This window comes from Lipomyces doorenjongii (assembly GCF_038497915.1).
Source record: "Lipomyces doorenjongii strain NRRL Y-27504 unplaced genomic scaffold V1508scaffold_3, whole genome shotgun sequence".
NCBI classification, from domain to species: domain Eukaryota; kingdom Fungi; phylum Ascomycota; class Lipomycetes; order Lipomycetales; family Lipomycetaceae; genus Lipomyces; species Lipomyces doorenjongii.
In genome coordinates, this window is record NW_027118070.1 from 353,474 (window position 1) to 378,895 (window position 25,422).

At 47.3% G+C, this 25,422-nt stretch overlaps 13 protein-coding genes across 13 annotated transcripts; 10 read left to right on the forward strand and 3 right to left on the reverse strand.

Annotated features, from left to right (window-relative positions):
- The first annotated feature begins 8 nt into the window (after window positions 1-8).
- V1508DRAFT_409495 (peptidase family M28-domain-containing protein) lies at window positions 9-1,662 on the forward strand. The gene has a single exon (XM_066939158.1). The coding sequence runs from the start codon at window positions 202-204 to the stop codon at window positions 1,363-1,365; it is 1,164 nt and encodes a 387-aa protein (XP_066798608.1). The 5' UTR covers window positions 9-201; the 3' UTR covers window positions 1,366-1,662.
- Window positions 1,663-3,523, forward strand: V1508DRAFT_409497 (P-loop containing nucleoside triphosphate hydrolase protein). The gene is made up of 2 exons (XM_066939159.1): window positions 1,663-1,820; window positions 1,865-3,523. Exons 1-2 carry the CDS (start codon window positions 1,808-1,810, stop codon window positions 3,439-3,441), a joined length of 1,590 nt encoding a protein of 529 aa, XP_066798609.1. The 5' UTR covers window positions 1,663-1,807; the 3' UTR covers window positions 3,442-3,523.
- Window positions 3,524-3,688: 165 nt separating this feature from the next.
- Window positions 3,689-6,018, forward strand: V1508DRAFT_409499 (tRNA synthetases class II-domain-containing protein). Its single transcript, XM_066939160.1, has 3 exons — window positions 3,689-3,853; window positions 3,920-4,896; window positions 4,944-6,018. Exons 1-3 carry the CDS (start codon window positions 3,703-3,705, stop codon window positions 5,913-5,915), a joined length of 2,100 nt encoding a protein of 699 aa, XP_066798610.1. The 5' UTR covers window positions 3,689-3,702; the 3' UTR covers window positions 5,916-6,018.
- Window positions 6,019-6,764: 746 nt separating this feature from the next.
- Window positions 6,765-8,637, forward strand: V1508DRAFT_348154 (pyruvate kinase; the record flags this gene model as incomplete). The annotated part of the gene is made up of 3 exons (XM_066936715.1): window positions 6,765-6,873; window positions 6,924-6,968; window positions 7,250-8,637. The coding sequence occupies 3 exons, from the start codon at window positions 6,765-6,767 to the stop codon at window positions 8,635-8,637; spliced, it is 1,542 nt and encodes a 513-aa protein (XP_066798611.1).
- Window positions 8,638-9,048: 411 nt separating this feature from the next.
- On the forward strand, window positions 9,049-10,454 carry V1508DRAFT_154135 (Translin). The gene is made up of 5 exons (XM_066936048.1): window positions 9,049-9,584; window positions 9,646-9,822; window positions 9,876-9,912; window positions 9,968-10,082; window positions 10,128-10,454. Exons 1-5 carry the CDS (start codon window positions 9,436-9,438, stop codon window positions 10,439-10,441), a joined length of 792 nt encoding a protein of 263 aa, XP_066798612.1. The 5' UTR covers window positions 9,049-9,435; the 3' UTR covers window positions 10,442-10,454.
- Window positions 10,299-12,179, reverse strand: V1508DRAFT_459374 (uncharacterized protein). Its single transcript, XM_066942743.1, has 2 exons — window positions 11,864-12,179; window positions 10,299-11,808 (listed from the first exon to the last, which is right to left on the reverse strand). Exons 1-2 carry the CDS (start codon window positions 11,992-11,994, stop codon window positions 10,467-10,469), a joined length of 1,473 nt encoding a protein of 490 aa, XP_066798613.1. The 5' UTR covers window positions 11,995-12,179; the 3' UTR covers window positions 10,299-10,466.
- Window positions 11,998-12,979, forward strand: V1508DRAFT_409511 (uncharacterized protein). The gene is made up of 2 exons (XM_066939161.1): window positions 11,998-12,636; window positions 12,686-12,979. Exons 1-2 carry the CDS (start codon window positions 12,208-12,210, stop codon window positions 12,875-12,877), a joined length of 621 nt encoding a protein of 206 aa, XP_066798614.1. The 5' UTR covers window positions 11,998-12,207; the 3' UTR covers window positions 12,878-12,979.
- Window positions 12,793-14,151, reverse strand: V1508DRAFT_409512 (CDK-activating kinase assembly factor MAT1-domain-containing protein). Its single transcript, XM_066939162.1, has 2 exons — window positions 14,063-14,151; window positions 12,793-14,005 (listed from the first exon to the last, which is right to left on the reverse strand). Exons 1-2 carry the CDS (start codon window positions 14,085-14,087, stop codon window positions 13,032-13,034), a joined length of 999 nt encoding a protein of 332 aa, XP_066798615.1. The 5' UTR covers window positions 14,088-14,151; the 3' UTR covers window positions 12,793-13,031.
- V1508DRAFT_154439 (uncharacterized protein) lies at window positions 14,059-14,807 on the forward strand. Its single transcript, XM_066936049.1, has 2 exons — window positions 14,059-14,118; window positions 14,167-14,807. The coding sequence occupies exon 2, from the start codon at window positions 14,330-14,332 to the stop codon at window positions 14,669-14,671; it is 342 nt and encodes a 113-aa protein (XP_066798616.1). The 5' UTR covers window positions 14,059-14,118; window positions 14,167-14,329; the 3' UTR covers window positions 14,672-14,807.
- On the forward strand, window positions 14,715-17,388 carry V1508DRAFT_409515 (uncharacterized protein). The gene has a single exon (XM_066939163.1). It carries the CDS (start codon window positions 14,890-14,892, stop codon window positions 16,972-16,974), a length of 2,085 nt encoding a protein of 694 aa, XP_066798617.1. The 5' UTR covers window positions 14,715-14,889; the 3' UTR covers window positions 16,975-17,388.
- A 210-nt stretch (window positions 17,389-17,598) lies between these two features.
- V1508DRAFT_394868 (centrosome microtubule-binding domain of Cep57-domain-containing protein) lies at window positions 17,599-20,205 on the reverse strand (the record flags this gene model as incomplete). Its single annotated transcript, XM_066938025.1, has 6 exons — window positions 17,599-17,800; window positions 17,868-18,262; window positions 18,322-18,600; window positions 18,649-19,238; window positions 19,296-19,812; window positions 19,870-20,205. The coding sequence occupies 6 exons, from the start codon at window positions 20,203-20,205 to the stop codon at window positions 17,599-17,601; spliced, it is 2,319 nt and encodes a 772-aa protein (XP_066798618.1).
- A 696-nt stretch (window positions 20,206-20,901) lies between these two features.
- On the forward strand, window positions 20,902-23,343 carry V1508DRAFT_154532 (P-loop containing nucleoside triphosphate hydrolase protein). The gene is made up of 6 exons (XM_066936050.1): window positions 20,902-21,023; window positions 21,081-21,221; window positions 21,284-21,320; window positions 21,380-21,486; window positions 21,540-23,136; window positions 23,193-23,343. Exons 2-6 carry the CDS (start codon window positions 21,202-21,204, stop codon window positions 23,268-23,270), a joined length of 1,839 nt encoding a protein of 612 aa, XP_066798619.1. The 5' UTR covers window positions 20,902-21,023; window positions 21,081-21,201; the 3' UTR covers window positions 23,271-23,343.
- Window positions 23,344-23,800: 457 nt separating this feature from the next.
- On the forward strand, window positions 23,801-24,937 carry V1508DRAFT_401948 (uncharacterized protein; the record flags this gene model as incomplete). The annotated part of the gene is made up of 2 exons (XM_066938447.1): window positions 23,801-23,987; window positions 24,045-24,937. The coding sequence occupies 2 exons, from the start codon at window positions 23,801-23,803 to the stop codon at window positions 24,935-24,937; spliced, it is 1,080 nt and encodes a 359-aa protein (XP_066798620.1).
- Between the last annotated feature and the right edge of the window lie 485 nt (window positions 24,938-25,422).

Sequence of the window (25,422 nt, forward strand, 5' to 3'; positions counted from 1 at the left end):
AATAATGAGTAATTTCACCATCCTGATACGCGACGCGCGACATGCATAATGAATGTTTTGTAATATGTATGAGTTTAGGCGTATCCAACCATGGCAAATCTTCGCCCTCTCTTACTCCACAGTTATTAACCCCTGATTGCACCACAGATTTGATTCTGTAAGTGCCTCCAACCGAGTTACTGGACGCCCAAAGCAATCATAATGCGATGTCGACCGCCAATTATTCCCGGCCTATGGACGCTGGTAGCATTATCTGGATTAATATCATGCCTCCCAAGTCAAAGGACACAGTTAACTGAAGCTCAGCTATCAGTACTTATCGATTTGCACCCTCCGTTTCCAGCGCTGAGTCCTAATTACTATGCCACAACCACAACTGCTGGTAATCTCAGTGAACAAAGTTCACCGGACGCTGCCGATGAACGAAGTAATGGCAAAACCGTTGCGCTTCTCACACCAATGTTAATTCCTCGAGCTCCAGGATCGGATAATGCGACGATCGTTCGAGAGCATATCAAGTCACATTTCGACGGACTTTCCAACTGGACCGCTGTCACTGATGCCTTTACGGCAACTGTGCCAGAATACGGTGGAGTTATGGGCGTTTTAAATTTTACAAATCTGATTTTTCGACTTACGCCGCCAGGAAGCGACGATCTACCAAGCCATTATCTGACCCTTGTTGCGCACTACGATTCGAAGATCTCACCATTTGGATTTATTGGGGCGACTGACTCAGCCGTGCCTTGTGCAGTATTGATGTACCTAGCCGAATCACTGACTCCACACATCCTTGCGCGGTGGAAATCGGACATAGGTGCAGTGTCAGACGACACAGGACTTCAAATAATATTTATGGATGGCGAGGAAGCTCTGGTTGAGTGGTCCGACAAGGATTCGCTGTATGGTGCACGGCATTTGGCTAATTTATGGGAATCAGAAAAGAAATCTTCACAATTTGGACGAATGTCGGCGTTGCAGGACATTGATCTGTTTGTGCTCCTGGATCTATTAGGCGCTGGATCCCCAGCTGTTCCGTGCTTCTTCGAAATAACATCATGGGCATGTCGTGATTTAGCGGAAACTGAAATAAGAGTCCGAAATGCTGGTCTTGCGAAGACGAAGGGACAAAGGCCATTTATACGGGCGGATTACGTAATGAAGAATGCATTTATCGATGACGATCATATGCCTTTCCTCAGGCGCGGTATCCCCATTATGCATGTCATTCCCATTCCGTTCCCGAAGGTATGGCATACGATGAATGATGATGGTGCACATCTTAGCTCAGAAACAGTACATGATTGGGCCGTTTTTGTAACGGGATGGGTTGCTGGCTATCTCGGTCTGGGTGATTTTTTGTAAGTGTTTCGTCCTTGTATGACTAATTCTAGAATGGGTATAGATTGGCATTGGGATGCATAGGAATCAGTGATGAGAAATTACTGTATTTTGTTGGAGTTAGTTGCGTACTATAGCAATAGCGCTATATAGTATTAATGAGTTCATCTGTATTTATCTTAAAACATCATGCCACATGGTGGGCCGATTTGATTTTGATTTGAGGGTTAGGTGTAAAGAGTTGTAGCCCTAACCCATATACCGAACCCCTAACCTTCTCGTGCTATAGGTGAACTATCAAACTTTTTCTTTAGAATACTACTACCAACGTGTAGCACCTGGACCACCAGTCAGTCGGATATTCCCACCCCGTCTGCGGCAACATTTCTCTTCCGGCATTGAAAAAAATCTGAAAGGTGCTTGTGCATTAGACAAACTTTACTATAAACTTGAATAGTACTGAACTATGAGGATTAGAAGTATGTCAAGTTGCCGTTTACTTAATCCAAGCTAACGCTCGTAGAACCGACGAGCAAGCGCACGTCTACCAAGATGCGTGAGGGCATCAAGAAAAAAGCGGCCGCAACAAGGAAGAAGCAGAAGAAGCTCGCCAAGAAAGACATTACCTGGAAGAGTCGAGCGAAGCAAAGCGGACGGATCGATCTGAAGCAGATTCCAAACAGCTTTCCGTATAAGAATAAAATCATAGAAGAGTTAGCGAAGGAGAAAGAAGCTGCGAGAGAGGAGCGGGAGAAACGGCGGCGGGAGGCGAGGGAGAAGGCTACAACTGTAAGTCGGGAGCAGAATATTGAGGATGAGATGTTGCTGGATGAAGACGAGAGGGAGAACGAGCAGATAGAAGAGGGGGGCGAGATGAACGCGCTGTTGGAATACGCTCGGAGAGCGGCCAGCGGTTTCGAAGATGCGGAGGATGGCGATGAGGAGATGACTGACGATGACGGCGAGGACGACGAAGACGAAGAAGAGTGGTCTGGATTCACAGTGGGAGCTGGTGAGTCTTCCGGCTCCGAGACCTCTCGCAAATCTTACGACAAGATCTTCAAGACAGTTGTTGATGCGTCCGATATTGTTCTCTACGTTCTCGATGCGCGCGATCCAGAAGGCACGCGGTCGAAGCGGACCGAGAAGGTCATCCTAAGTTCGCTCGATAAGCGATTGATCTTTGTTCTCAACAAGATCGATCTCGTTCCCGCTCACATCCAAAGGGCATGGGAAACCTATCTTAAAAACTTTTTCCCCACAATCAGCGTTCGCGCTTCGTCAGCAGCTCCCAACGCGCAGCAACTCAACCACAAGAGTGTCACCTCACAGAGCACTGCCACGACGCTACTGCATGCTCTCAAAGCCTACGCGAACAAGTCAGAATTGAAGCGTTCAATCGTCGTCGGCGTCGTCGGATACCCCAATGTTGGCAAATCGTCCATCATCAACGCACTCACGTCCCGCCTCGGGGGGCGCCGGGAGGCCTGTCCCGTCGGCGCTGAAGCCGGTGTTACGACCTCACTCCGGGAAGTGAAGATCGACAACAAACTCAAGCTTCTCGATTCTCCCGGCATTGTTTTTCCGTCCGAATCTATGTCAGAGGATTCCTCCGTCGGCGACGAGGCGCAATTGCTTCTTCTGGGCGCACTGCCGCCTAAGCAAATGACGGATGCGGTCCCTGCAGTGAGTTTGCTCCTGCAGCGACTTGAGTCTGTCCCAGAGTTGTTTGAGACAATGAAAAGTGTGTACGATCTCCCAGCGCTGCTGCCGCGCATCGACACGAACACCGGCAAGCTCGACAAGACAACGGATTTTCTCGTGCATGTGGCGCGCAAACGGGGTCGAATTGGAAAGGGCGGCATCCCGAATTTACAGGCTGCTGCGATGGCGGTGGTGAATGATTGGCGGGACGGACGAATTCAGAGGTACAGTCTTCCTCCTAGTGAATTGCCAAACAATAGTGTCAATATTTTGAAGAATCGAGCCGGGAAGAATGTCGAGCAGAAGGAGATCGTGCGGGAGTGGGCTCAAGAGTTCAGTTTGGACGGATTGTGGAGTCCGGGAGAGCAAGTTAATGATGAGGGGATTCTTAGGTAGTTAAGGCAAGAATGGGGTATAAAAGTTTTGTATGGTCTTCATGTATAATTTGATTGAAATACATTAGAATTGGGATCTCGGTTCACGACTTGCAAATGTAGTGTGCAAGGATACCACTGAAATTTGATAATAAAACACACTGGAGTGAAGTCAAACCGAAGCAACCAGAGAGAGACTGTCGGACGCGTGAACCCGGCACGCCGTGCGGCGTATCGCCGGAATTTTTTCTGCTTGTCACAATACTCAGGTTTAGAATCAACAATGCATCTCCAGCAGAGTCCGCTGCACCTATTTAAGCGGCTGCGCATATCCTATCGAGTAATTCATTACGGCCGGTCGTACTCGCATAACTCGTTGGGAGACATCGCGCAGACAGCGCGCCGGGATGAAATAACAAAATTTAAGGAGCGATGTAAGTCTGCTTCCCCGACTTCCATGACTTTATCAATACTAATTGGTTTTGTCGCGATGACGACAGTCAACTTCCCCAAAGCAACGCACACGATATGGCAGTTATACCGAGACGGGAGCTTTCAAACACGACTGCAACAAGGTGCGGCCCCGAAAGTAGTGTTACACGGCTGGATTGACTCCCCGCCGCGGAAAGTGTCACGGACAAGGGCGTTTGCCAATTTGCGGGATGTCCAATTCTTGTATCGTACTGCTGAACAAATACAGAACGAAAACCATCAGGCGTCGGATGAGGACGTTGCTACGATTCAGTTGTTTGAGGATTTGACTACAAGGTCGGCGGATATTAACTCTCCGGGTGTTGCGTTATTGCGCCGGATGAAACAAGAGACATGCGTTTGTGTCGAGGGACATGTGTGCAGGGCAAAGGGAAATATTCCATGGCGATTGGAGATTGCGGTGGACCGAATCACGATTTTGAATAACGCCGAGGATATGGTTTCGCAAATGCGCGGCGCGAAAGATTGGGATCCAAAATATCGGTATCTCCAACTTCGTTCCTTTCGATTGCAGCGGGCGCTGGCCATGAGAAGTAAAGTCGCGACTTTAATACGGAATGTATTTGAAGGCCACGGGTTTACTGAAGTCGAAACACCGTTGCTATTCCGCTCTACGCCGGAAGGAGCGCGGGAGTTTTTCGTGCCTTCCAGGACGGAGGTGGGAAAGATGTACGCATTGCCTCAGAGTCCTCAGCAATACAAGCAATTGCTGATGGCGTCTGGCGTGCACCGATATTACCAGTTTGCGAAGTGTTTCCGGGACGAGGATTTGCGAAAGGATAGGCAGCCCGAATTTACCCAAGTGGATCTGGAGATGTCCTTTGTCAAGGCATCAGATGTACAAGACATCGTCGAGTCGATTTTGGTGCGTTTGTGGAAGGCGATCAAGGGCATTGAATTGCGGCATCCATTTAAGCGACTCCCGTATATTGAGGCAATGAGCCGGTATGGCATTGACAAGCCTGACTTGAGAAGCGATATGGAGGTAAGGAATTGTTTGAAGCTGCCAGTGTGCATATTCTAATAACTTAGATTTACGATCTCAGCGAGTTTGCCACTTCGACGGCAAACCCGGACTATCCAGTGTTCGAAATTCTCGTATTCCACGCCGAGAACTCGAAATTCCCAGCAGTAGTATCCGCGCCAGAGGGCAGTCCGACCTTGCGCACGCCATTGTCTCATAGGATCAGACTGTCGAAGGAAGAACCGTCCAAGTGGCTGAACCGATGCGTCGCAGAGTTTGATTTGAAATTGGTATCTGATATAGAAACTACTGCCAGAGAGATTATGAAAAAGTTTGACATCAGGGATGGCGATGTTGTCTATTCTTGCACACGACAACAAATGCCGTTTGAGAATCCGACTCCATTGGGACGACAGCGCTTGCAGATCATGCAGGAGACGATGAATTTCTCAGAGAAGGATCCTGCGCCATTGTGGGTAGTCGACTTCCCACTGTTCACGCCGACCGAGACGGGCCGGGTTGTGAACGGGTATGTCGAATTTGATTACACCAGGCTCGTCGCGACCCACCACCCTTTCACGATGCCGAGCATTGATTCGCTGCCGGCGGTGTTCGATGCGGCGAGGGACGAGTCGTCTTCGGTTGATGCGCGGACGATATTTGGACAGCACTACGATATAGTTGTGAATGGGGTTGAAGTAGGAGGGGGCAGTACACGTATTCACGACTCTTCGCTACAGCGGTTCGTGTTGTCGCGTATCCTGCAAGTCCCCGGGATCCGCATGCATGTCGAGGCTGGCGAGATAGAGCCGGATAACCCGTTCACGCACCTGCTGAACGCGCTGACAATGGCGTGCCCACCGCACGCAGGGCTCGCACTGGGATTTGACCGATTGTGCGCCATGTTAAACGGCTCGGACTCTATTCGGGACGTGATTGCGTTCCCGAAGACGCAGACGGGCGCGGATCCGCTGGTGGGTAGTCCAAGCCGAGTTACGGACGAGCAGCTGGGCGCTTACCATGTTCAGCTGAAGAAGTGATATATAGATGTACAATAGATCATAAATAGAAGGCATTCCTAGTGAGTACGCGACATGTCTTTTTTTGTAAAAAATTGCCCTCTCGCAACCACTATCATTGTGCTATTATTATTTTATTGGGCGTACAATCGTTGGGCTAGCGCCAACGGGGCTGAGGGCATGCTGCCCTAACACTTGGAGCGGTTAGGCCAGTCGGCCAGCCGCATGGCCAACCAGCACAAAGTACCATACCCTTTGTAGGAATTTTGTTGACGTGACGGGTGCCATACTGTTTTCCAATTGTCAACGGAACGCGTCGCTAAATCATGGGATCTGGCGTGCAGGGCGGGACCACCATATCTCGGCATTTTGTTCGCAAGTTCAAAATCCGCGGTTTGGTGGCCGTCTAAATCAACTAAGTGTGCATTCCTGACGGCGAATTGGATAACCCTAACCTTCTCGTGCTATAGGTGCGACTCAACAGTTACAGCTACTGTACATTGCAGACTGGCCGCACATGTGAGCACGACTTTAGTATTGCTCTGTTGCATGGTATAATAGTCAAGACATCAATTGGATTGACATATACAAACTACACTAATCCGTTTTGCATTGAGTTTGAATGGACAGCATATCAAATAAAGGTCTAGGAAAACGTTGAGCTGCCGCGTTGTCTGTTATTCCTGTGCAGTTGAATAAATCGAATGCGGCGTATGTGCCATATCACCGCGCGCATATGCGCAGTGATTATGCTCCGGCGTGGTAGCAATAAATCCTGCACCTCGCCTCAGGGTGCCTTTCTACCTTCTCCACCTCTCCTACTCTCCCGTCCCTGTTTAACTACTCTACGTCCGCAACACTACAGCCAACATGATCTTCAATAACGAGGCTTCGTCCACAATTGAGTGGCTCTCGCGTCTTGATGCCAGCAACGCACCAGCCCGTAACTTCCGCCGCACCGGCATCATCGGCACCATTGGTACGCATATTGCTACTTGGCCCCATTGCGCCATAACTGACGTTCTGCAGGTCCCAAGACTAACTCTGCTGAGAAGATGAACCTACTCCGATCCGGTAAGCTCAATTCTTGCCTTTTGTATTGTCGTTTCTGCGTCGAGTGGCGAGTCCGATGTTGAGGTTGCCCCGGCGACCGTCGCTGCCTCCCATCGATCAATTTTTTTGTGTGGCTTCGGGGCCCTCCCCCCAATCAACGATCAGGTATCCCCACGCGCCTCCTACCTGCAACACAGGTTGGCCACACAGCCTCTTTTTCGCCAGACCGTCGCAGCTATTTTATATACTGCGCAAATTCTATACTAGCTTGTACTTTATTCAGTAATGCTAATCATGACCAGCTGGTCTCAATGTCGTCCGCATGAACTTCTCCCACGGCTCCTACGAGTACCACCAGAGCGTCGTCGACAATGCTCGCGAGGCTGAGCGCATTCAACCTGGTCGACCTCTCGCCATCGCGCTGGATACGAAAGGCCCCGAGATCCGCACCGGTAGCACGGTCGGCGATGCTGATATCCCCATCTCCGCTGGCGAAGAGATGATCATCACGACCGACGAGGAGTATAAGAACAAATGCGACAACAAGATCATGTATCTCGACTACAAGAACATCACCAAAGTCATCTCTCCCGGCCGTATTATCTTTGTTGACGACGGTGTTCTGTCTTTCAAGGTCCTCGAGATCATCGATGATAACAACCTCAACGTGGTGTGTCTCAACAACGGCAAGATCTCCTCACACAAAGGCGTCAATCTTCCCCAAACAGACGTTGACCTCCCCCCTCTTTCTGAGAAAGATAAGGCGGATTTGCGGTTTGGCGTCAAGAACAAGGTCCACATGGTTTTTGCTTCTTTCATCCGTCAGGGCTCCGATATCACTGCCATCCGTGAGGTGCTCGGTGAGGATGGCAAGGAGATCCAGATCATTGCCAAGATCGAGAACCAGCAAGGACTCAACAACTTCGATGACATTCTCAAGGAGACTGATGGTGTCATGGTTGCTCGTGGTGATCTCGGTATCGAGATTCCCGCGAGCGAGGTCTTTATTGCTCAGAAGATGATGATCGCGAAATGCAACCTTGCGGGCAAGCCTGTCATTTGCGCGACTCAGATGCTCGACAGCATGACCTACAACCCCCGTCCTACCCGTGCTGAAGTTTCCGATGTCGGTAATGCCGTCCTCGATGGTGCTGACTGCGTCATGTTATCTGGCGAGACCGCGAAGGGCAATTACCCCGTCGAGGCTGTCGGCATGATGCATGAGACTTGTCTGCTCGCGGAGATGGCCATCTGCTACCCGCCTCTCTTCAACGACCTCCGATATCTCACCCCTCGCCCGACTGACACTGTCGAGACCATTGCTGTCGCCGCTGTCTCTGCCTCGTTCGAGCAGCAGGCAAAGGCTATCATCGTCCTCTCCACTACCGGTACCACCGCCCGTCTTTGCTCCAAGTACCGCCCGACATGCCCCATTCTCATGGTCACGCGCAATTCTGTCGCCGCGCGATATTCGCACTTGTATCGTGGTGTGTACCCATTCCTCTATGAGGTACCGAAGAAGTCTGACGCGGGGAAGTGGTCCGAGGACGTCGAGGAGCGTCTCAAGTGGGGTATGGACCAGGCGGTCGAGCTCGGCATTCTCGGCCGCGGCGAGGTCGTTATTGCTATCCAGGGATGGACAGGAGGTCTTGGCCACACCAACACTCTCCGTGTTTTGGAGTGCGTCTAAGCGGTCAAGACAGTGCAAGATAGCTCTGCAATTCGTCAAGTCGGTAAATCATATATAGCGTCGATCGCTAGGATGGCCGGTTATGCCCGATTGTTGATGTGTTTATGCACTTATAGACGTTTTTGTTGTTTATGATATGTGTGCAGCAATTCTTACTGTGTGACCACTTGTATTCGCAGCATTTTGTAGCCTTGTTTGGATATTACGTTGAATCGAGCTATGCACGGCACTACTGGTAGTGAGGTGTTTCATGGACGGTTTAAACATACAATTATGTCTCTTCGAGCCATGTAGATGAAAACCAAGATAATCACAAGGTTCCGTGCCTCGCCACCTCATTTCCTTATAACGGTTACCTGCAGGGGTCTGTCATGTACTCATCCCCTCTCTCAACACATCAAATTATTCTCACACTGGATGAAATAATTCCTAAAACAATAAAACATCATTTCAATGCTGTACGACTTGCCCATAAAGACTAGTTATCCAAATGTTGTTGTTGACAGCAATGATGCGATCAGCCCTATATCTACAGGAGGAGAGGTTATGAAGAAATTAATGGTGGCCCAGCACAAAAAAATTCGTCTGGCGAAAACGTTAAGAAATTACTATGGGAAACAGCTACTGGGGAGACTGGGCGATGAGTAAGGGTGATGAGTTAGCTCTACCTGTATCACGAGAGTATTAACCAAAAGTCGCCAATTGAGTGCAGTGCGAGCCGCACCAAAGACTTAAGGCGCGAGCCATGTTCCGATGACTAGCGCCAGGTACTGCTTGACCATTGACATATAACTATCAATGTCGGTTTCAGCTTCGGTTGCCACAATCGACCGGCAGACAGTTACAGCTCTGTTTTCGTCCTTTGGCTCTGCGCTAGACGCGCACCACGACGCGAGGGATCGCGTTATAAAAGCTTCGCGAGACATCACTGCCGCTAGCAAGAAAATGTTCGAATTCATGCGACTGCATTAAGTCTGAAATTCCACGACTAACGTTGTGTGGAAACAGTATATTTGCACTTCAGCGGGTGAAGTATGTCGATGCTGAAATCCAACGGGATGATCCGAACAAGGCGGGGATCAAGCTAGATTCCAAAATCGCTGGCGATATTGGTGGACTGGAACGGAAGATAACAGATGCATTTAGCGCAGTTAAGGACGATATGCAAGGTGCAGGTGCATGGCGGTAATAATCTGAGGTCTTAGCTACTTTGACGGGATAGTGCTGACATCTTGTAGGTATCAGCGACAAATATCGGGGGCTATACAAGAATATGTAAGAACGCTCGCTGTCTGGGATGCTGGTATTGGGTATTAATATGTACGGCTAGATCGAGGCATTGTTGTTTCGAGAATACCTGATGGACCGCTGGATACTTTCGCACGAAGAGGTGCAGAAGTTAGTTGGATATGAATTTCTGGTCACGTACTCGGACTATATCCTAGGTATGCTCAATTTTCCTATGCATAATTTAAATACTGACTACCTAGGTCTTCTTGACACAACTGGCGAACTCATGCGGTTCGCAATTACAAATCTATATGATGTTACCGCGTCGGGTGTAGTCCAAGTGTCGGTCATAGCGAAGCAGATATGTCAGCTCTTACGGACGTTGAGGATAGGATTTTCTGCCTTGCGAGTGAACAGTTCTTCACATACATCATCTACAGAGTTTGTGAAAAAATTAAATACATTGTACAACTCGGTCGACAAGGTCGAGAAAGCCGTATACTCGCTGACTGTCAGAGGGAGTGAACTGCCGGAAGGCTGGATCCCAGGCGACGATGATGATGGAAGGATATAGTGCAGTATTATACAATACATACAAATTACAACACAACTGACTCCTTTTCCTTCTGTTCTAACATGCTATTGAATTCTCGTAATCGTCCCAGGATTCCGGCGTGGCCGCAAACTAAGGGCACGACTTTCTGTAGTTCTGCAATAATTCCTATGCGCTGTTCGGAGGGCCCGTCGCCGATAGCATCGTCCTCCGCTCCCATGGCAGGTAGAATATCTGCCGCCCGAGATTTCACGCCAGCCACAGCGTCCAATACTTCCTTGACCAAGTTCTCCGCTTTTGACTCCATGTTCCCTTTCATATGTGCTGCTCGAATACTGACAACTTCATCTGCAATATCTCGTCGTTCTTTTCGAAGAGCTAACAGCTGATCTCTCAATTCCATTACATTTCGCCTCGCCTTTTTTGTGGCACGGACTAACACACCTTGCGCATTGATGGCGTCGCACATTTCCGAAAACCGAATTTCAAGCTCATCAGCGTACGCCTCCAGAACATTGCGTCGAAATATTTTCGACTGGGTATGCACCGACGACGAGACCTGTTCCGAAACAACCTGCGATACGACCTCTACGTCAGAGAGTACTGGCGCACCGCGACCGCCGTCTCTTGGTGGGAGTCTATGTGTCATGATGCGCACGTATTGCATGTCATCTATGCCAGCTACAGCGTCGTCGGTGGTCTTCCTTTTCGTAGCACCAGCCGATGTTGGACGTGGTGCTTTCCTCTTTGTTGAATATGCAGGTTTGGACTGAGCGGGCTTGGGTGCTTCGTATACTGGATCTGTGTCCGAGTCGTAAACGGCATATGCCTCGTGGTCTTTTGGACTATTGTCGTGATCGGTATCCTCATAAATTATCTCTTCTTCCGCTTCGGCCCTAAATGAAGGGTCTTCCTGGCTTGCTTCTGACAACGACTTGCCTTTATCATTGGCAATTTCTTCGTCCTCCGGCTCCTGCTCGTTCTCGCGTTCAATCATTTCGTCATCTTCGCGCTCAAAGTCTGAATGTGGTGGAGAATCGGCGGTATTCGTCAGCGCGGTTGTCTTCGGCTGTCTTGGTTTGTTACCTTTTCCATCAGTACTATCGGGCACTCTCCTCAGGGGCGTAGATCGTTTCGCATACTGTGGCGTCCGTGCAAAAACAGTAATCTGCCCACTACTCCGCATCGCCGAAACAGGTGCCGATTCATAAGTGGTACTTGCTACCGGTACAGCGGCTGCATCGGTCTTCTTATCCGACGCTTTCCGTCTCGACCCCGGGGTCCTGCTCCGTTGTGCACTCTGTGGCGATTTCTTCCCATTGCCGGACTTGGGAGTGCGTGCTCTCGGCATTGAAATCGCGAATGACGAAGTTGAAATATATCGCGTCCTGCGGAATCAGTGTCATGCATTAGTTTGATTGATAACTATAATAACGGACATACCCTGCGCCACGAACACGAGATGCTATTCGCGCTGCACGATCTGTTGGTGCGGACATATTGTCGCGAATTATAGAATGTTGAAACCGGTAAGTGGATAGATAGGCAATGGTTGCCCTGTGAGTTGCGTGCATATCCCAGGGCAGTGCGGGTAAGGTGAAACATCGCAAGGTCGGGCGGGGTTCCAAGATACAACAATTTAAACCATATAATTTTGTCCGTGTACTATAATCCAAAACCAATATAAAGAATTCACTGCCGGTCTCGGCAACAATACGAAACTGTACATCATTCCAGCTTCCGTATATCCCAACTTGATATCCCTTAGGGATACATTGTTGTTTAAAATGGGATTAGCGGTTTATTTTCCGTCACTAGCTCGACAGAGCAAGCCAGTCCTCAAGTCATGCGAACCCGACTACAAGGACATCATCCAGGACCCAGAATTGATTGCCTTTTATGAAGCCAACACGCCTTCGCTCCGCCGTAAAGCTGTTCTCGAGTCCTCAGTCATTGTCGGACTAACAAAAGAGACGGCCGAACAATTAGTATCGCGTCGAAATTTCGGGTTGCATCCAATTTCGCGCGAAGAGCGGCGGAAATACATGCACAGGGCTGCTGACGCTAACTGCGAAGAGTTCCAGCATGTGATTTATGAGTGTTTGGATTTGCCTGTTAGTTGGAGAGATGGGCGGACGCCGGAGGATATTAAGTGGCAGGAAGACGTGTGTAGTTGTGCTAAGGAGCGGTATAACACCTGTCTCAAGACTCAAGTGGTAAGCCGTTATATTGTAGCGCGCGACATACCTGACGTTCTATTTGTAGAAATTGTTGTATGGATTGGGATATAAAATATCTGGTGGCAATAGTGCGCTTGACACAGAGATTAGACGCCAGGCCAATGCGGTTTATATGAGTTACTACGGTTCTCCACATCATCCACGAGAGCCGACGCAAGGCGAGGTGGCGAAGATCGATGCCGGCTGCAGAGTAGTTGACAGTAGCTCGACGATGTAACTTTGACAAACAGAACAATACTGCCGACGCTTGGGAGGTATTGCTTTGGACCTTCGGGTAAACTATGATGATTTGTATACAAATAAATTTTCCAAGACCATGCCTAACTCCATGAAATATGCTGGAACATATGGTTAAAATGCACTACTCTGCCTTATGTTGCCACGACACCCTTGTGGCGCCCTTTTTCATTCTCTATAAAGCATCCAAGACCCATAAACGCCTCAAACAATACTTGCTCATACACATTCTCAACTCCAAATCCAGCTGCCTTCGCTTGCGGACTAGTCTCGATATTATCCAAGAATGGATCGTAGTAATGATCCCTCACGGTATAGAGATCATTTGTATACTCCTCCCTTTTAAGAGGATCATATGGCAAATCGTCGCGAGTATCCGGCGTCGCTAACTTAGAGTTGACCATCAACAACGCAGCATCTTCAAACGACACTGTCGGCGAATCTCTGCCACTTCTTCTAGCAGATGATTTCTTGAGTTGCATTGTTTTCTGTGCTGCCGCGACTGCCTTCCGGACAACGTTTTCCGCTTCGCCTTCTTTCGCATTAGCCAGTTCTTTAATAACTTTCCTCTCAACTTCACGCTTAAGTTTTCGCTCAGTCAGTGACTCCTCCAACGCTATTGTCCGCTGTTGTCGACGCCGCTCTTCATCCAAATTCCGCATATGCTCTGCAATTTCAGCTTCCTTAGTCTGTAGGCTCGCATTGGCGGCGATTGCTTGCGCGTTCGCTGCCTCGTATGCTTCTAGTCGTGCCTCTGTTGCTTCCACATCAACCTTATTAACTAGATTAAAAATTGCCGTCTCTACTTCCTCCAAGTAATCATTATAGTTCTTTAATGACGCAAACTCCTCTCGTCGCCGATTGAACACTTTCGCCACTCGCTTCCGCACATCCACTTCCCGTTCAACTGTCACATCAGAAAACACCTGCCGCTTGAACCTGTTCTTGCGCAACGTCTTGCCGCAATTCGGATAAGGACATGGAGCTGGGCCCTGCGAGTATATTCTATCAACGCATGACTCGCACATTTTGTGGTAGCATTCCGTGTTGATCAGGAATCGCATTGAAGGATTCATGTATGTGTCCAGCTTGCAGATAGGACAAACCTCTAACCAGCAGTCAGCTTTCACTGTAAGCCATAAATCATTGTGCAGTTAGTACTCACCATCGTCAACTCGTGCTCCATTCATTGCTATCAGCTATGCCAGAAATTAGCTACTGGTAACGTAGTTCGATTGAATATTAGACCATATCTGATGACTAATACAGATCTACTCTGAGAGCCAGACGGGGGAGTTTTGTAGTTGGGAATTTTAGAAGCCCTAACCCAGCAATATCTCCACACCCAGTTCAAGCACGTATTTGAATCAGATATAATCCAACAACTTTGGGATAGTCGATAAGCCCACCAACAGATACGTAGCCTCTAGCAATGGCAACTCAGACGCCGTCCGACGCGGAGTCGTCGATGACGTCTGAAATCTTCTCGCCATATGCTACACAGTTGCAGTCATCTATCGCAACACTTCGGAAAGGAGTCGAACAGATCGAAGCTGATGAACGGAACTATGTTGCTCTGCATGACACATTAGAGGCCTATAATCGGGCACTGACACGTGAGGCCATTGTACAAATTGGACCTAGAGCCTTGGTGAAAGCGCAGGTGGTGCATACAAATGAGATTTATACCGCGGTGGGTGGGGGATACATTATTCAGCAGTCAGCGTACCATGCGTCACAAATGGCAAGTAGACGAGCGGAATGTATGGATTGACTGTCAGTACATAAGGCTATTCTAACAGAATTTTGTTTTCCAGATTTGAGAGAATCAATTGCCAAAGGCGAGGCTCAGATTGCGAAACTGGAACGGAAGCTGGTGGCTTTGGAAGTAATTGGTAAACCGGATCAGTTGATAGTAGATGACGAATCCGGGTTGCCGATGATGGAAATTCACGAGGAATTAGATGAAGGTGGTAATATTCTTGGTGAGCTATGCCACAGTTTACTGTGCTGGGCCAGCTGTTTTTAACAAAGCGTTCGGCAGAATCCAGGCTCACGCCTCAGACGACAACAGGGCTCGAGCAATTTGCAGAGGAGAAACTAAACGCAATCATGAAGCAATTTGAATCTTGCGCGTCAACGTCCAATTTAAGTCAGCAGACTCCGCCGATAGGGAGAAGTGATCGTATTGAAGACATCACGGATCTCGAGACTCAGCCACTCTCTGTCACTATATCCTCACCAGCGTCCCAGGAGAAGATTCCGCCGCAGCCAAAATCTATTTTGAAAACGGCGAAGAAAGATAGTCCAAGGCCAGACGCTCCACCGGTCGAAGAGCTCAAAGAAGCTCTGTCCGCGAAGCAATCAGCCGCGTCGTCGGTATTGGAGTCATCTCTTCCCATAATAGACTCTAGTCGTACAAGCTCAGTGCCAATGCCTTCTCAACTAGCATTTACTGAGCAAACAGAGCCGTCATCATCGTCCTTGTACTCGCGTCACAAAGCCAAGTCCTCTGGTATCCCAAGTGACCTTTTCGAGATCGAACGCATCGCCCAAGAAATTGACGTACCACAGGAGGAGGACGCCGAAGATATCCTGGACCTTGAATTTACTGACAGACAGTTATCATGGACGTTAGCTGGAAACGATGATGATGGTGATGATGATGACGATGTTCACTCCGAATCATTCGATGACGGCGATGATGACGATGAGGAAAATGAAGATGAGTACGGCAGGACCAGAGGTACCTTTTTCCCATACTTGCCACGTGGACTCAATACGCCTGTACTTTATAGCTCATTATCGCCGCCTGAGACTGAAGATGCAAATGGAAAAATCTCAAAATGTATTCGGCCTACACGTACCGTTGAACCACAACCGTCTACCTTTTCCGAAATGAGCCTTAAGAGTGAATCCCCGAACGAGAATATGGGGAGCAAGCAGGTCAGATTTTATGGGAAAGTCGCAGTGCAGCACTTCCAATCGAAGTTGCCGAGCGCGTTGGTATCGTCTCGTGGCGATAGCAGCAATATTGCGTCAGATGAACTTAAGCCTGAGCATAATGATGAGCCAAAGCCAAAGAAAGTTTCGCGATTTAAATTAAACAGGGAAAATGGTTCCCGTGTTGAAAATGCATTACAAGCCATAAATCGTGTAGCAGCTGAAGTGCACACCGATGTTTTTGAAAGACAAATGCTGGCTACTGGGCCGCAAAGATTGAAAGCTTCCAACGTGTGCGGCGATCTCTTGGGGAGAGAATCGCAGTCACCAGTGTCTAATGCAACCAAACCTCAATCTTCCATAGTCAGTAGGTCAGGATTCACCAACACCACAATCGAGACGGACGCTCCGCGATCAGAACCAGAAAAGTTCAGCGGAACTGCAGCGTTTCACGACATAAAGGAACGCGAGCCACCACCTCCAATTCCATCAATTAAGCCGGGGTCGCGGCAACGTCCACCAGACCCAAGTCGCATGGCAGGCAACAACTCGAAACCTTTCATCATACGGCGACCGATCCCTAAACGTCGATCAGGCAACGCCGCATACTCACAATTTTCGGAGCCAATTGATGTCGAAGCGCTTATACGGGAAAATGTTATTCTCAATGGCACTGTTCCATCGCATATGCATGAGTTGAAGCAAGACAAAGATGAAGGCTCCAAACTACCGTTATTATCGGAGACAATTGTCGAGAGGCCGTTTGAGCATAGGACGCCGTCAGACGAGCATAAAAAAAAATCACTGTTCAAGACGGGGCGAACAATCAATACGGATGCAAGACCGCCATCTACAACAATGCCACCACGGCCGGCCTCTTACACAATCATGCAGGAACACACACCTACAGATATTGTCGAAGACAATATCGACTACGATATGACGCTCGATCCGGAAATTCACAGACAAGAGATCGCCGTCGCTTACCATCACATGCGACAGAAACTGATTGACAAACAAGGTGGATATTCAGTCAAAGTCTCAGAAATGGATTTCGTGCCATTGGATGAAAATGGTGAAGTGGAAAAAATAAGCCGATTTAAAAGTGCAAGATTGTCAGATCGTGCACGTTAAAACTAAAACGAAGAACAAAAGTATAATAGAAAGAGTTTGGTACAATAGCCATAACTTCATGATCACCGTTGATTGCTGGGAGCTGCTGTTCCTTGAGAAATTTCGGAACTTCGAGCATTATTGTGACCTTTTCGTGATTTGTAAAATCCCGATTTCCAACGGTCTCAATTATGTGAAGTGCCATTGTCCTCTGTCTTGCATAGAAGCTTACTGGCATCGCGTAAAGTTCCAAGAAAGATATGAGCTGCAATCTAGCCTGCCACCCTGACGACAGATTCCTACAGAATTTCGATGTCATAATTTTCCAACTGTGGCTTGCTCGTTTCACAGCTTACAAGTCAATCATGCTTGGGACCCTTTAATATTACCGAAGTTACATAGTAATACAAATACGAACAACAACCTGATTACTTGACCATCTTCCAACCTCTCAATAAATTTTCACTCCACAGACTTCAAACCAAAGTCTTCATCAACTTCTAATTTAGAGCCAGAGTTATCTTCCAAAACCAAGAGCTCGTCCCTATAAGTTAATTGACGTGTTTGACTTAATTATCGCGTGATGTAACTTGTTCCTAACTGGTGCTAAAATATTTCCTTCGTCTATTAATCATCTCCGCTCACTTATTCAGACATCTGCCCTCCCAACCATGGACGCGGTCCCATTCCAGCAGACTCTAGCACATCATACAGGGCATAGATTTGATCTGCCTTAGTTTCCAGCTCCTCAATAATTTCCTTCAGTCTGGTGACGAGAGCCTTCCGCTTATGCTTACTTACAGCTGGATTCAGATGCTCGTATTTGTCAACATGAGATTGATATTGACTAAGTCCAACATTTGTTAATTCTCTGTATACGAATTTAACCGGTAACATGGGAAATGTTAACTTACAGCTTCAGATGTCTGAACTCATCTTCCAACTGACTCAATACTGTGGTAACTGCAGTCTCTGGACGCATAGATGGGCGGATTGTATTCTCCTCCTCCCAGTGCTCTTGATGTTCAGGCTGGTCCTGAGGAGCCGTTGCTGTTGCATACTGCCACGAGGGCTGTTCCTTGTTATTGAGTTGGTACTTCCTGTATCGCCTCCGCGAGCACACAGTACAGATAGCTGGATCATGTTGAGAAATGCTATCCATAGCTTTCCGCATATTGACATTGGGTCGCGGTATATCTTCTACATAGACAGTGCGCGCTTGAGCCTCTGGCTTAGCATTCCGGCCTCTCACTTCGCCAGTTGTATGCTTCTTTCCTTTAGTTTGATGCTTCCGATGTAGTCGAGAGACCTGTATCCTCAGTTAGTTCGCTGAACAACCGAAATTTGTCACCACGGTGAAAGTAATACCTGTTCCGTGACAGAGGAGGCATCGCTGTAAGCACTTTCTACATCGCTCACATCTTCCGAATCAGATACACCACTGGAGCTCAAGTAATCGTCGTCCACATCTTCAGATTCACTCTCTTCAATTGGTTCCTTGCTCGGGATATGCCGAGACGACAAAGTGTTCCGCAGCTTGGATGGTTGGACTTTGGACGGCTTTTTTCGCGTGACTCGGGTCGGCTTTTTTCGCGCAATTGACTCTCTCCTCGTCGTAGTCTTTAACGCAGGTTCCAGACCGCCAGTCTATTCACGTTAATAAAACTGCCAAATTTCAATTTTATGGGCCATTACCCGATCATTACTTTCCACAGGTACGCCATGCTCCTCTTCGTCTACATCGTAAGTCTTCAAGACCCTAGCCTTCTTTAGATTTTTGGCCTCTCTTAGTAGCCGTTGCTTGGTGGAGAGCTTCTCAATTTTCACGTCATTGGTCTGAGTTCCTCGTCTCAGCTGAAATTTTAGATTGTTGTTCACCTCCTTTAACCTGTCTATTTCTTTCAGAGCTTCAGCTAACGACTTGACTGTCTCATTGCGTTCATCCTCTACCCGTCGGTGTCGCACATTTTGAAAAGACAATTCGCGTTCCAAAGATTCGATGCGCAGTTTTAAAATTGATTGTTTCTCGTGCCAACTCTGTCGTTCCTTCTCTAATGCTTTCTGTATCTTCTGCTTATCCGCCGGCGTAATGCTGCCGACAGTTTCACGTCGTCGCTGCTCCAACTGCTGTTCTAAGTATCTGGTCTTTGAGGTGGCAAGCTCATGTTGCATTCTGGCTTGTCGCAGCTCTGATTCTAAGCTCGTAACTGCTGTTTTGTACGACGCGTTTTTTGTCTCCAATTGCTGTATACGTTCTTGCATTGCACGTAAGGCGCCTAAAATAGCTACATTAAATTTGTTAGCTTGCTATTGATTCTTAACAGATATAACGTAACGTATACCTTGATCGTCGTCGGAAATAGGAATAGACCCAATATTCTTGTGCTTGAACTTTCCAAAGCTCATTTTGGTGTCACCGTTAGAAATCAGAGACGATATTCCAGTTATATCTGGTAGCTTGATGCTCGCATCATCTCCCGACTCGGGCGCTGATGCCGCTTCGTCGTAAGCCTGGCGTCTTGAGGCGAGCTTGTTGTCAGTCTCTTCGGTATTCATTCCTAGTGACATCAAAAGATCCTGAGTATTCTTGAACGAAGTTGGAATTTTCGCAGTCGATATTCTTTTGTTTCCAAATCGACTCTCGGCAGGGCTCCGAGGTCGATTCAAATCGGACAGTGAACGCTCAGTGATAACCTCGAGCGACGGGGCGCGCTTTGGCGTAGACTGGGAATATGCGCGACGAGTAGTTTGCTGCTTAGGCTGTACAGGTGAAAACGATGGCGTGGATACATGTCGATGCATTTCATTGGGACTGGTTCTTTGAGACGTCTTCCGTGCAGTTGTCGAAAATAATGACTCCTATAGAAGCATCATGTCAGAAACAATTCAGTCGCTTCTCATTCTCACATTTCGTACTTCCGGCGATCCGGTTGGTAGACCACGTCCCAACTCAATACTTTCAACAATAGAGGAAGACGTCGTTGACATTGCACCATCTAACTCGTTCAGCGCGGCATCTAGTTCATCAGCCGCGGCACTAATTCCCTCATCTAGGTCCTGGTCACGTAGCAACAGGGACGACATTCCTCCCATAAACTGCTCGTCAGATGAGCTTTCCCCATCATCGTTATTATTATTTCCAAAATTCATGCCCGATTGTTCCAATTCGCGCGATAGACTTTTCTCCAATGACGCGCGGTCCCGTTCAGCAGAGTTGCTCTCAATTGAAAACATGCTTAAACTTGACGACATACTCGGCATTCCATTAAAGCACTAGATTTTAATTAGAACAGAAAACCGAAAAGACGCCAACTCAGGCTCCGAAAGAAGTAAAATGTCGGACTGATAGCTGCAAAAGGCAGTTGCTCCCCTAATGGAATATGACCAAAGTAAGAGGAGTCCTTTGCTTGTATTGTCCCTATATTAAGCGCGGATTACAGAGCGGTGGTGTTGGTTCTATATATTTTGGGATGCGTTGCGCGAGTTGGGTGTAAGGGGCTGTCAGGAGGCATGATTCCAGGAATTTGAGTTGGCATTGTTGATGTGCCTTGTGGTTTCCATAACAACGGGAAGGCTCGACCAGTGAACTTGCTTACACACCATTTACTTTGGTAGCACATTACATTGATCAAGTTTATCAATTTATCATTTATATCTCGGTTGACCACTCGGATATACTCTGCCAATATGGAACGCCTTCCTAATTATTGCCAATTCGTAGTGTTGAATCCATGTCATTTGCCTTGACACCGCCATAAGTACCTTCTCGACATTTCCTCACAGGAGATCTCAAACAAAAATAAAATTTCATTAACTTATAAATTAGTCACTCATCTCGGTCGATTTAATCCGGGGTTGATGTGAATGAACGCATAAATTTAATGACTATTTTACCACCTCTAGCAACTCGTGTGATACTTAAGGAGCCGATGTAACAGCAAGGGGATTTGTGCCATAATGACATATATCATAGTTACCTAATAAATAAGTCATAGTTGCTCCAACGAATCGAACGCCACGCAAATGTAATAAGGGTTTGGGTAATTTGTACTACGTGAACCAAAAATTGGGTGCGATGGAACCGAATACGAATAGAAGGCGAAAAATTATTGACGAATTCTGCATAGATAAATCATCATAGGTGTCCAGAACGGAATTTCAGCGCCACATATTCTAGAAGCTGCAGAAAGTGGTTACATTCTCTTCAGGATAGTTACGGTTTTGGTTAGGACATAGACTATATTAGCCATGTCTGATAAATTGACGAGGTGGGTGACTGCATTTGACATACGTTTTTAGCTACGTTTTTATTGACTTACTTTTTCTTTAGAATTGCGATTGTCAATGCTGACAAGTGCAAACCAAAGGTATGTTGCCTACTCTGCAGACATAGGTTTGGAATAAACCGGAATACTGATCAATGTAGAAATGTCGGCAGGAGTGCCGGAAATCGTGTCCAGTTGTAAGAACCGGCAAGCTCTGTATCGAAGTCACACCCGAATCGAAGATTGCTTTTATTTCCGAGACTCTATGGTTAGTATGCGTTCAGTCGTAGATCTGGCCCGATGTCCTAATGTGGCCATTAGTATCGGTTGCGGTATCTGCCCAAAGAAGTGCCCCTTTGGCGCCATTCACATCATCAATTTGCCAACAAATCTGGACAAAGAAGTCACCCACAGATACTCTGCAAACTCCTTCAAGCTGCATCGTCTGCCCACGCCCCGACCTGGTCAGGTCCTCGGTCTTGTGGGAACAAACGGAATTGGGAAATCCACTGCTTTGAAAGTCCTAGCAGGAAAGCTTAAGCCTAATCTCGGCCGCTTCGAGAGTCCGCCGGACTGGGAAGAGATTTTGAAGTATTTCAGAGGTAGTGAGCTTCAGAACTATTTCACAAAGGTGCTGGAGGACAACTTGAAGGCGATCATTAAGCCACAATATGTCGACCACATTCCGCGAGCGATCAAGGGGTCCGTGACCAAGGTTCAGGAATTGCTTAAGGCCAGACTGGAGAGAGACAACTTTGAGGAAATTCTAGATAATTTGCAATTGCGTGATGTTCTGGAGCGAGATGTTGGACAATTGTCCGGTGGTGAACTTCAGCGATTCGCTATCGGCATGACATGCGTCCAGGAGGCGGATGTGTACATGTTTGACGAGCCGTCGTCTTACCTTGATGTCAAGCAGCGATTGAATGCTGCGTTGGTTATACGTGGGCTATTACGTCACGATTGCTATGTTATCGTCGTCGAGCACGATTTGTCCGTCTTGGATTATCTGTCTGACTTTGTGTGTATTTTGTACGGTGTTCCATCTGTGTATGGTGTTGTCAGTTTACCGTCCTCCGTCCGAGAAGGTATCAACATTTTCCTTGATGGCAATATTCCTACTGAGAACTTGCGATTCCGAGAAGAGTCGCTGCAATTCCGCCTTGCAGATGCATCAGACGTTATTCCACTGGACAAGAGCAGAAGTTTCAAGTATCCATCTATGCAGAAGACTATGGGCGATTTCAGACTGCGAATTCAGGCCGGCGAATTCACTGATTCCGAGATCATTGTTATGATGGGTGAGAATGGCACTGGAAAGACTACATTTTGTCGTATGTTGGCGGGCAGTCTCACCCCCGATAATGGAAAGAAGGTTGGCGAGATGTCTGTAAGTATGAAACCTCAGAAAATCAGCCCGAAATTTGCAGGTACTGTCCGCCAGCTATTCTTCAAGAAGATTCGTGCTTCTTTCTTGCTGCCTCAGTTTCAGACTGATGTTTGCAAGCCATTGCGCATTGACGACCTTATTGATTTGGAGGTCCAAAACTTGTCAGGTGGGGAACTCCAGCGAGTGGCCATTGTCCTCGCCCTGGGTCAACCTGCTGACATTTATCTTATTGATGAACCCTCAGCTTATCTCGATTCCGAGCAGCGTATTATCTGCGCAAAAGTCATTAAGCGATTTATCTTGCATGCTAAGAAGACCGCATTTATTGTTGAACACGATTTCATCATGGCTACGTATTTGGCTGATCGTGTCATTGTCTTCGAGGGCAAGCCCTCTGTTGACGCTATTGCCACTAAGCCACAGAGCTTGCTTACCGGTTGCAACAAATTCTTGAAGAATTTGAACGTCACATTCCGCCGTGATCCTGTTTCTTACAGACCACGTATTAATAAACTTGACAGTCAGCTGGTGCGTATCCAGCTTCATGATAAAGTCTGATATTTCATATGCTAACATTTCTGTAGGATCACGAGCAAAAAGTTAGCGGGAACTACTTTTTCCTCGACAGTGTGGAGACTACAGCACCGACGGCTTCTGCTTAACTTATGTTTGGGTATTTTATACTTGATTGTTTACGGGGAGCGACTAAAATTTGTTTTGTCTATCAATATTAGTACTACTTCTTATGGTTCCTGTCTACTACATATATAATATGTTCATGAAGTCACACGATAGTTATTTGTGCAATTAACAACAGATTGGTTTTAGTTTGCATATAATGGTTTTCTCATTTTGAGTGGGGATGGGACTTCTGTCGTATCGTGTCAAAGTAAGACTGATGACGGTGAGGACGGTTGTTGGAGCCACTAGGATGAGCATATGCTGTAAAGCAATAATTGAATTGAGCATAGACAAAACTCTCCCACCTTCAACGTGGCCATGACATCACAGCCGTCTCACGGACCTATAAGATGTTGGGACAAAATGCATTGTAAGCTATAGCGGTTTTATGTCGGCAGCCAAACTATTTTTCGTTGCTGCAATTGAGAGCAGCGTTATACTCGAGGATATTCACTGCCGGTATTCGTCTGCATCCTGTGTTAGGAAGGACGAAACCGAACCACTCCGGTAAATGAAAGATTCAGTGCCTGAAAACTCCCATCACACAGTATTGGGACGACTACTACGATTTTGCCACTGCTCAGACCAGTTGTCGGCTTTGGCTCACGGACATATCTCCGGTGGTCATCTCCATTTGCCGCATTTTCTCCATCATAATAAATGGGACAAAGAGCAGCGTAACATTCACTTGTTTTCAAGTATTATTTTATCATGTGCAATAGATGACATCAATGAGTCTAACGACCCTTCTATAGGGCATAAACCGGAACGACAGGGGCTTCCGTTGCCGGATGATGTTATCCTACAGATATGTTCCTACTTCGCGTTCAATACGATTGTCTCTCTGCGTCTCGTGAACAACCAATTTTTCAATGTCATTAATAACCATCTGCCTGACCTCATTGAGAATGAGATCAGAGCCATTGATAGACATATAGCAAATACAGCCGTCATTGACATGTCACTTCTCCTTATCTCACAAGCATTGTCCGGGTATGCGGCCGTCTGTCCCTGTCCTAAATCACCGCCAGTGGAAGTTGTGCATTGGGTGAAAAAAGCTGAGCGGCGGGTGATTCCTATAGCCAAAATTGTTGGAATCATACGGAGCTCAAATTTTCCATTTGAGTATAATCGGTTTCCGAAGCCGTTGGTCACGCATTGGGGTCGACATGTTGCTTATTATTGGTGGTTTGTTGAGCAGCAGTTTGGGAAGGCGACACCATTCACAGTCAACGATTCGCGATTGTTTGAGATTAATAAGAGTGATGCCGCTAAGGGCCTTGTTCCTAAGCGCAGTTATGTAGATTTTTCGAGTTTGTCTGACAGGAAGGTTCTTTCACTTGGTGTCTCCATTTTGCAGCTGTATGGTGCCACCTATCTTTCGGTTCCTGTTGGCCATATGGACCTATTTGAGGCGGCCTTTGTTCTTGGGCCGGAATACGTTGCGCAGTGGGTGGATTGTGTGAATATATTTCTTCCAAAGACGAAGAAGATGCTACAGAATCAGCAACTAGTTATAAGCCGGACCCAAATGGCCCTGAAACAGCTCGGGCTAGTCGCCGGAGGACCCTCGCTAGAGCAGCAGCTCAGATATGAGCTCGAAAGACGGCATCTAATGAACATCGGGGAGGAAGTCATTCTGGATTGAGGCATGGGCTGGGAATGTACATAGTTTTCATGTAGTTGTCTATTGTTTGTATATAATGTTTAAGTACGATTGCGTGTAGATATAGGTTGTCCTCGACTCTGAAACTTCAATTCGACGAACCAAAATGGGCAGAAACCTCTTCAATTTTGACAGTACATATCATATACCAGATTGCGGTGTGTACTTAAACTTTGACCGAGCCGAAATATTTATATCATATCTATCTTGCCTTTTTGTTTGCGTTGTGCTAATCTCCGTCACTACTGATGATCAGTTGTCGTGTAGTGCAGACCCATTTACTTTACTATTAAGGTCACCCAACGATGGTCGGCTTTATGTTCTGCACTATTGACATTTATTCACGTGTACTGACGGCTTGGGCTATATATCACAGAACAATACGCAAGGCCGAGTTGTGCCCCACAGAACCAGCGCTAGGATCAAACAAGTAACAACCAGTCCGCTGAGACATATGACTCTGTACA

Excerpts from the sequence above, each read along its gene's own strand:
- V1508DRAFT_409495 (XM_066939158.1), top strand. The coding sequence starts at position 202 with ATGCGATGTCGACCGCCAATTATTCCCGGCCTATGGACGCTGGTAGCA.
- V1508DRAFT_409499 (XM_066939160.1), top strand. The coding sequence starts at position 3,703 with ATGCATCTCCAGCAGAGTCCGCTGCACCTATTTAAGCGGCTGCGCATA. Across the intron at positions 3,854-3,919 it reads AACAAAATTTAAGGAGCGAT|TCAACTTCCCCAAAGCAACG; the intron begins GTAAGTCTGCTT and ends CGATGACGACAG. Across the intron at positions 4,897-4,943 it reads ACTTGAGAAGCGATATGGAG|ATTTACGATCTCAGCGAGTT; the intron begins GTAAGGAATTGT and ends CTAATAACTTAG.
- V1508DRAFT_154135 (XM_066936048.1), top strand. The coding sequence starts at position 9,436 with ATGTCGGTTTCAGCTTCGGTTGCCACAATCGACCGGCAGACAGTTACA. Across the intron at positions 9,585-9,645 it reads ACTGCCGCTAGCAAGAAAAT|TATATTTGCACTTCAGCGGG; the intron begins GTTCGAATTCAT and ends GTGTGGAAACAG. Across the intron at positions 9,823-9,875 it reads CAAGGTGCAGGTGCATGGCG|GTATCAGCGACAAATATCGG; the intron begins GTAATAATCTGA and ends GACATCTTGTAG.
- V1508DRAFT_459374 (XM_066942743.1), bottom strand. The coding sequence starts at position 11,994 with ATGCACGCAACTCACAGGGCAACCATTGCCTATCTATCCACTTACCGG. Across the intron at positions 11,809-11,863 it reads TCTCGTGTTCGTGGCGCAGG|GACGCGATATATTTCAACTT; the intron begins GTATGTCCGTTA and ends CTGATTCCGCAG.
- V1508DRAFT_409511 (XM_066939161.1), top strand. The coding sequence starts at position 12,208 with ATGGGATTAGCGGTTTATTTTCCGTCACTAGCTCGACAGAGCAAGCCA. Across the intron at positions 12,637-12,685 it reads CCTGTCTCAAGACTCAAGTG|AAATTGTTGTATGGATTGGG; the intron begins GTAAGCCGTTAT and ends TTCTATTTGTAG.
- V1508DRAFT_409512 (XM_066939162.1), bottom strand. The coding sequence starts at position 14,087 with ATGAATGGAGCACGAGTTGACGATG. Across the intron at positions 14,006-14,062 it reads TGGAGCACGAGTTGACGATG|AGGTTTGTCCTATCTGCAAG; the intron begins GTGAGTACTAAC and ends ACTGCTGGTTAG.
- V1508DRAFT_154439 (XM_066936049.1), top strand. The coding sequence starts at position 14,330 with ATGGCAACTCAGACGCCGTCCGACGCGGAGTCGTCGATGACGTCTGAA.
- V1508DRAFT_409515 (XM_066939163.1), top strand. The coding sequence starts at position 14,890 with ATGCCACAGTTTACTGTGCTGGGCCAGCTGTTTTTAACAAAGCGTTCG.
- V1508DRAFT_154532 (XM_066936050.1), top strand. The coding sequence starts at position 21,202 with ATGTCTGATAAATTGACGAG. Across the intron at positions 21,222-21,283 it reads ATGTCTGATAAATTGACGAG|AATTGCGATTGTCAATGCTG; the intron begins GTGGGTGACTGC and ends CTTTTTCTTTAG. Across the intron at positions 21,487-21,539 it reads TTTATTTCCGAGACTCTATG|TATCGGTTGCGGTATCTGCC; the intron begins GTTAGTATGCGT and ends TGTGGCCATTAG.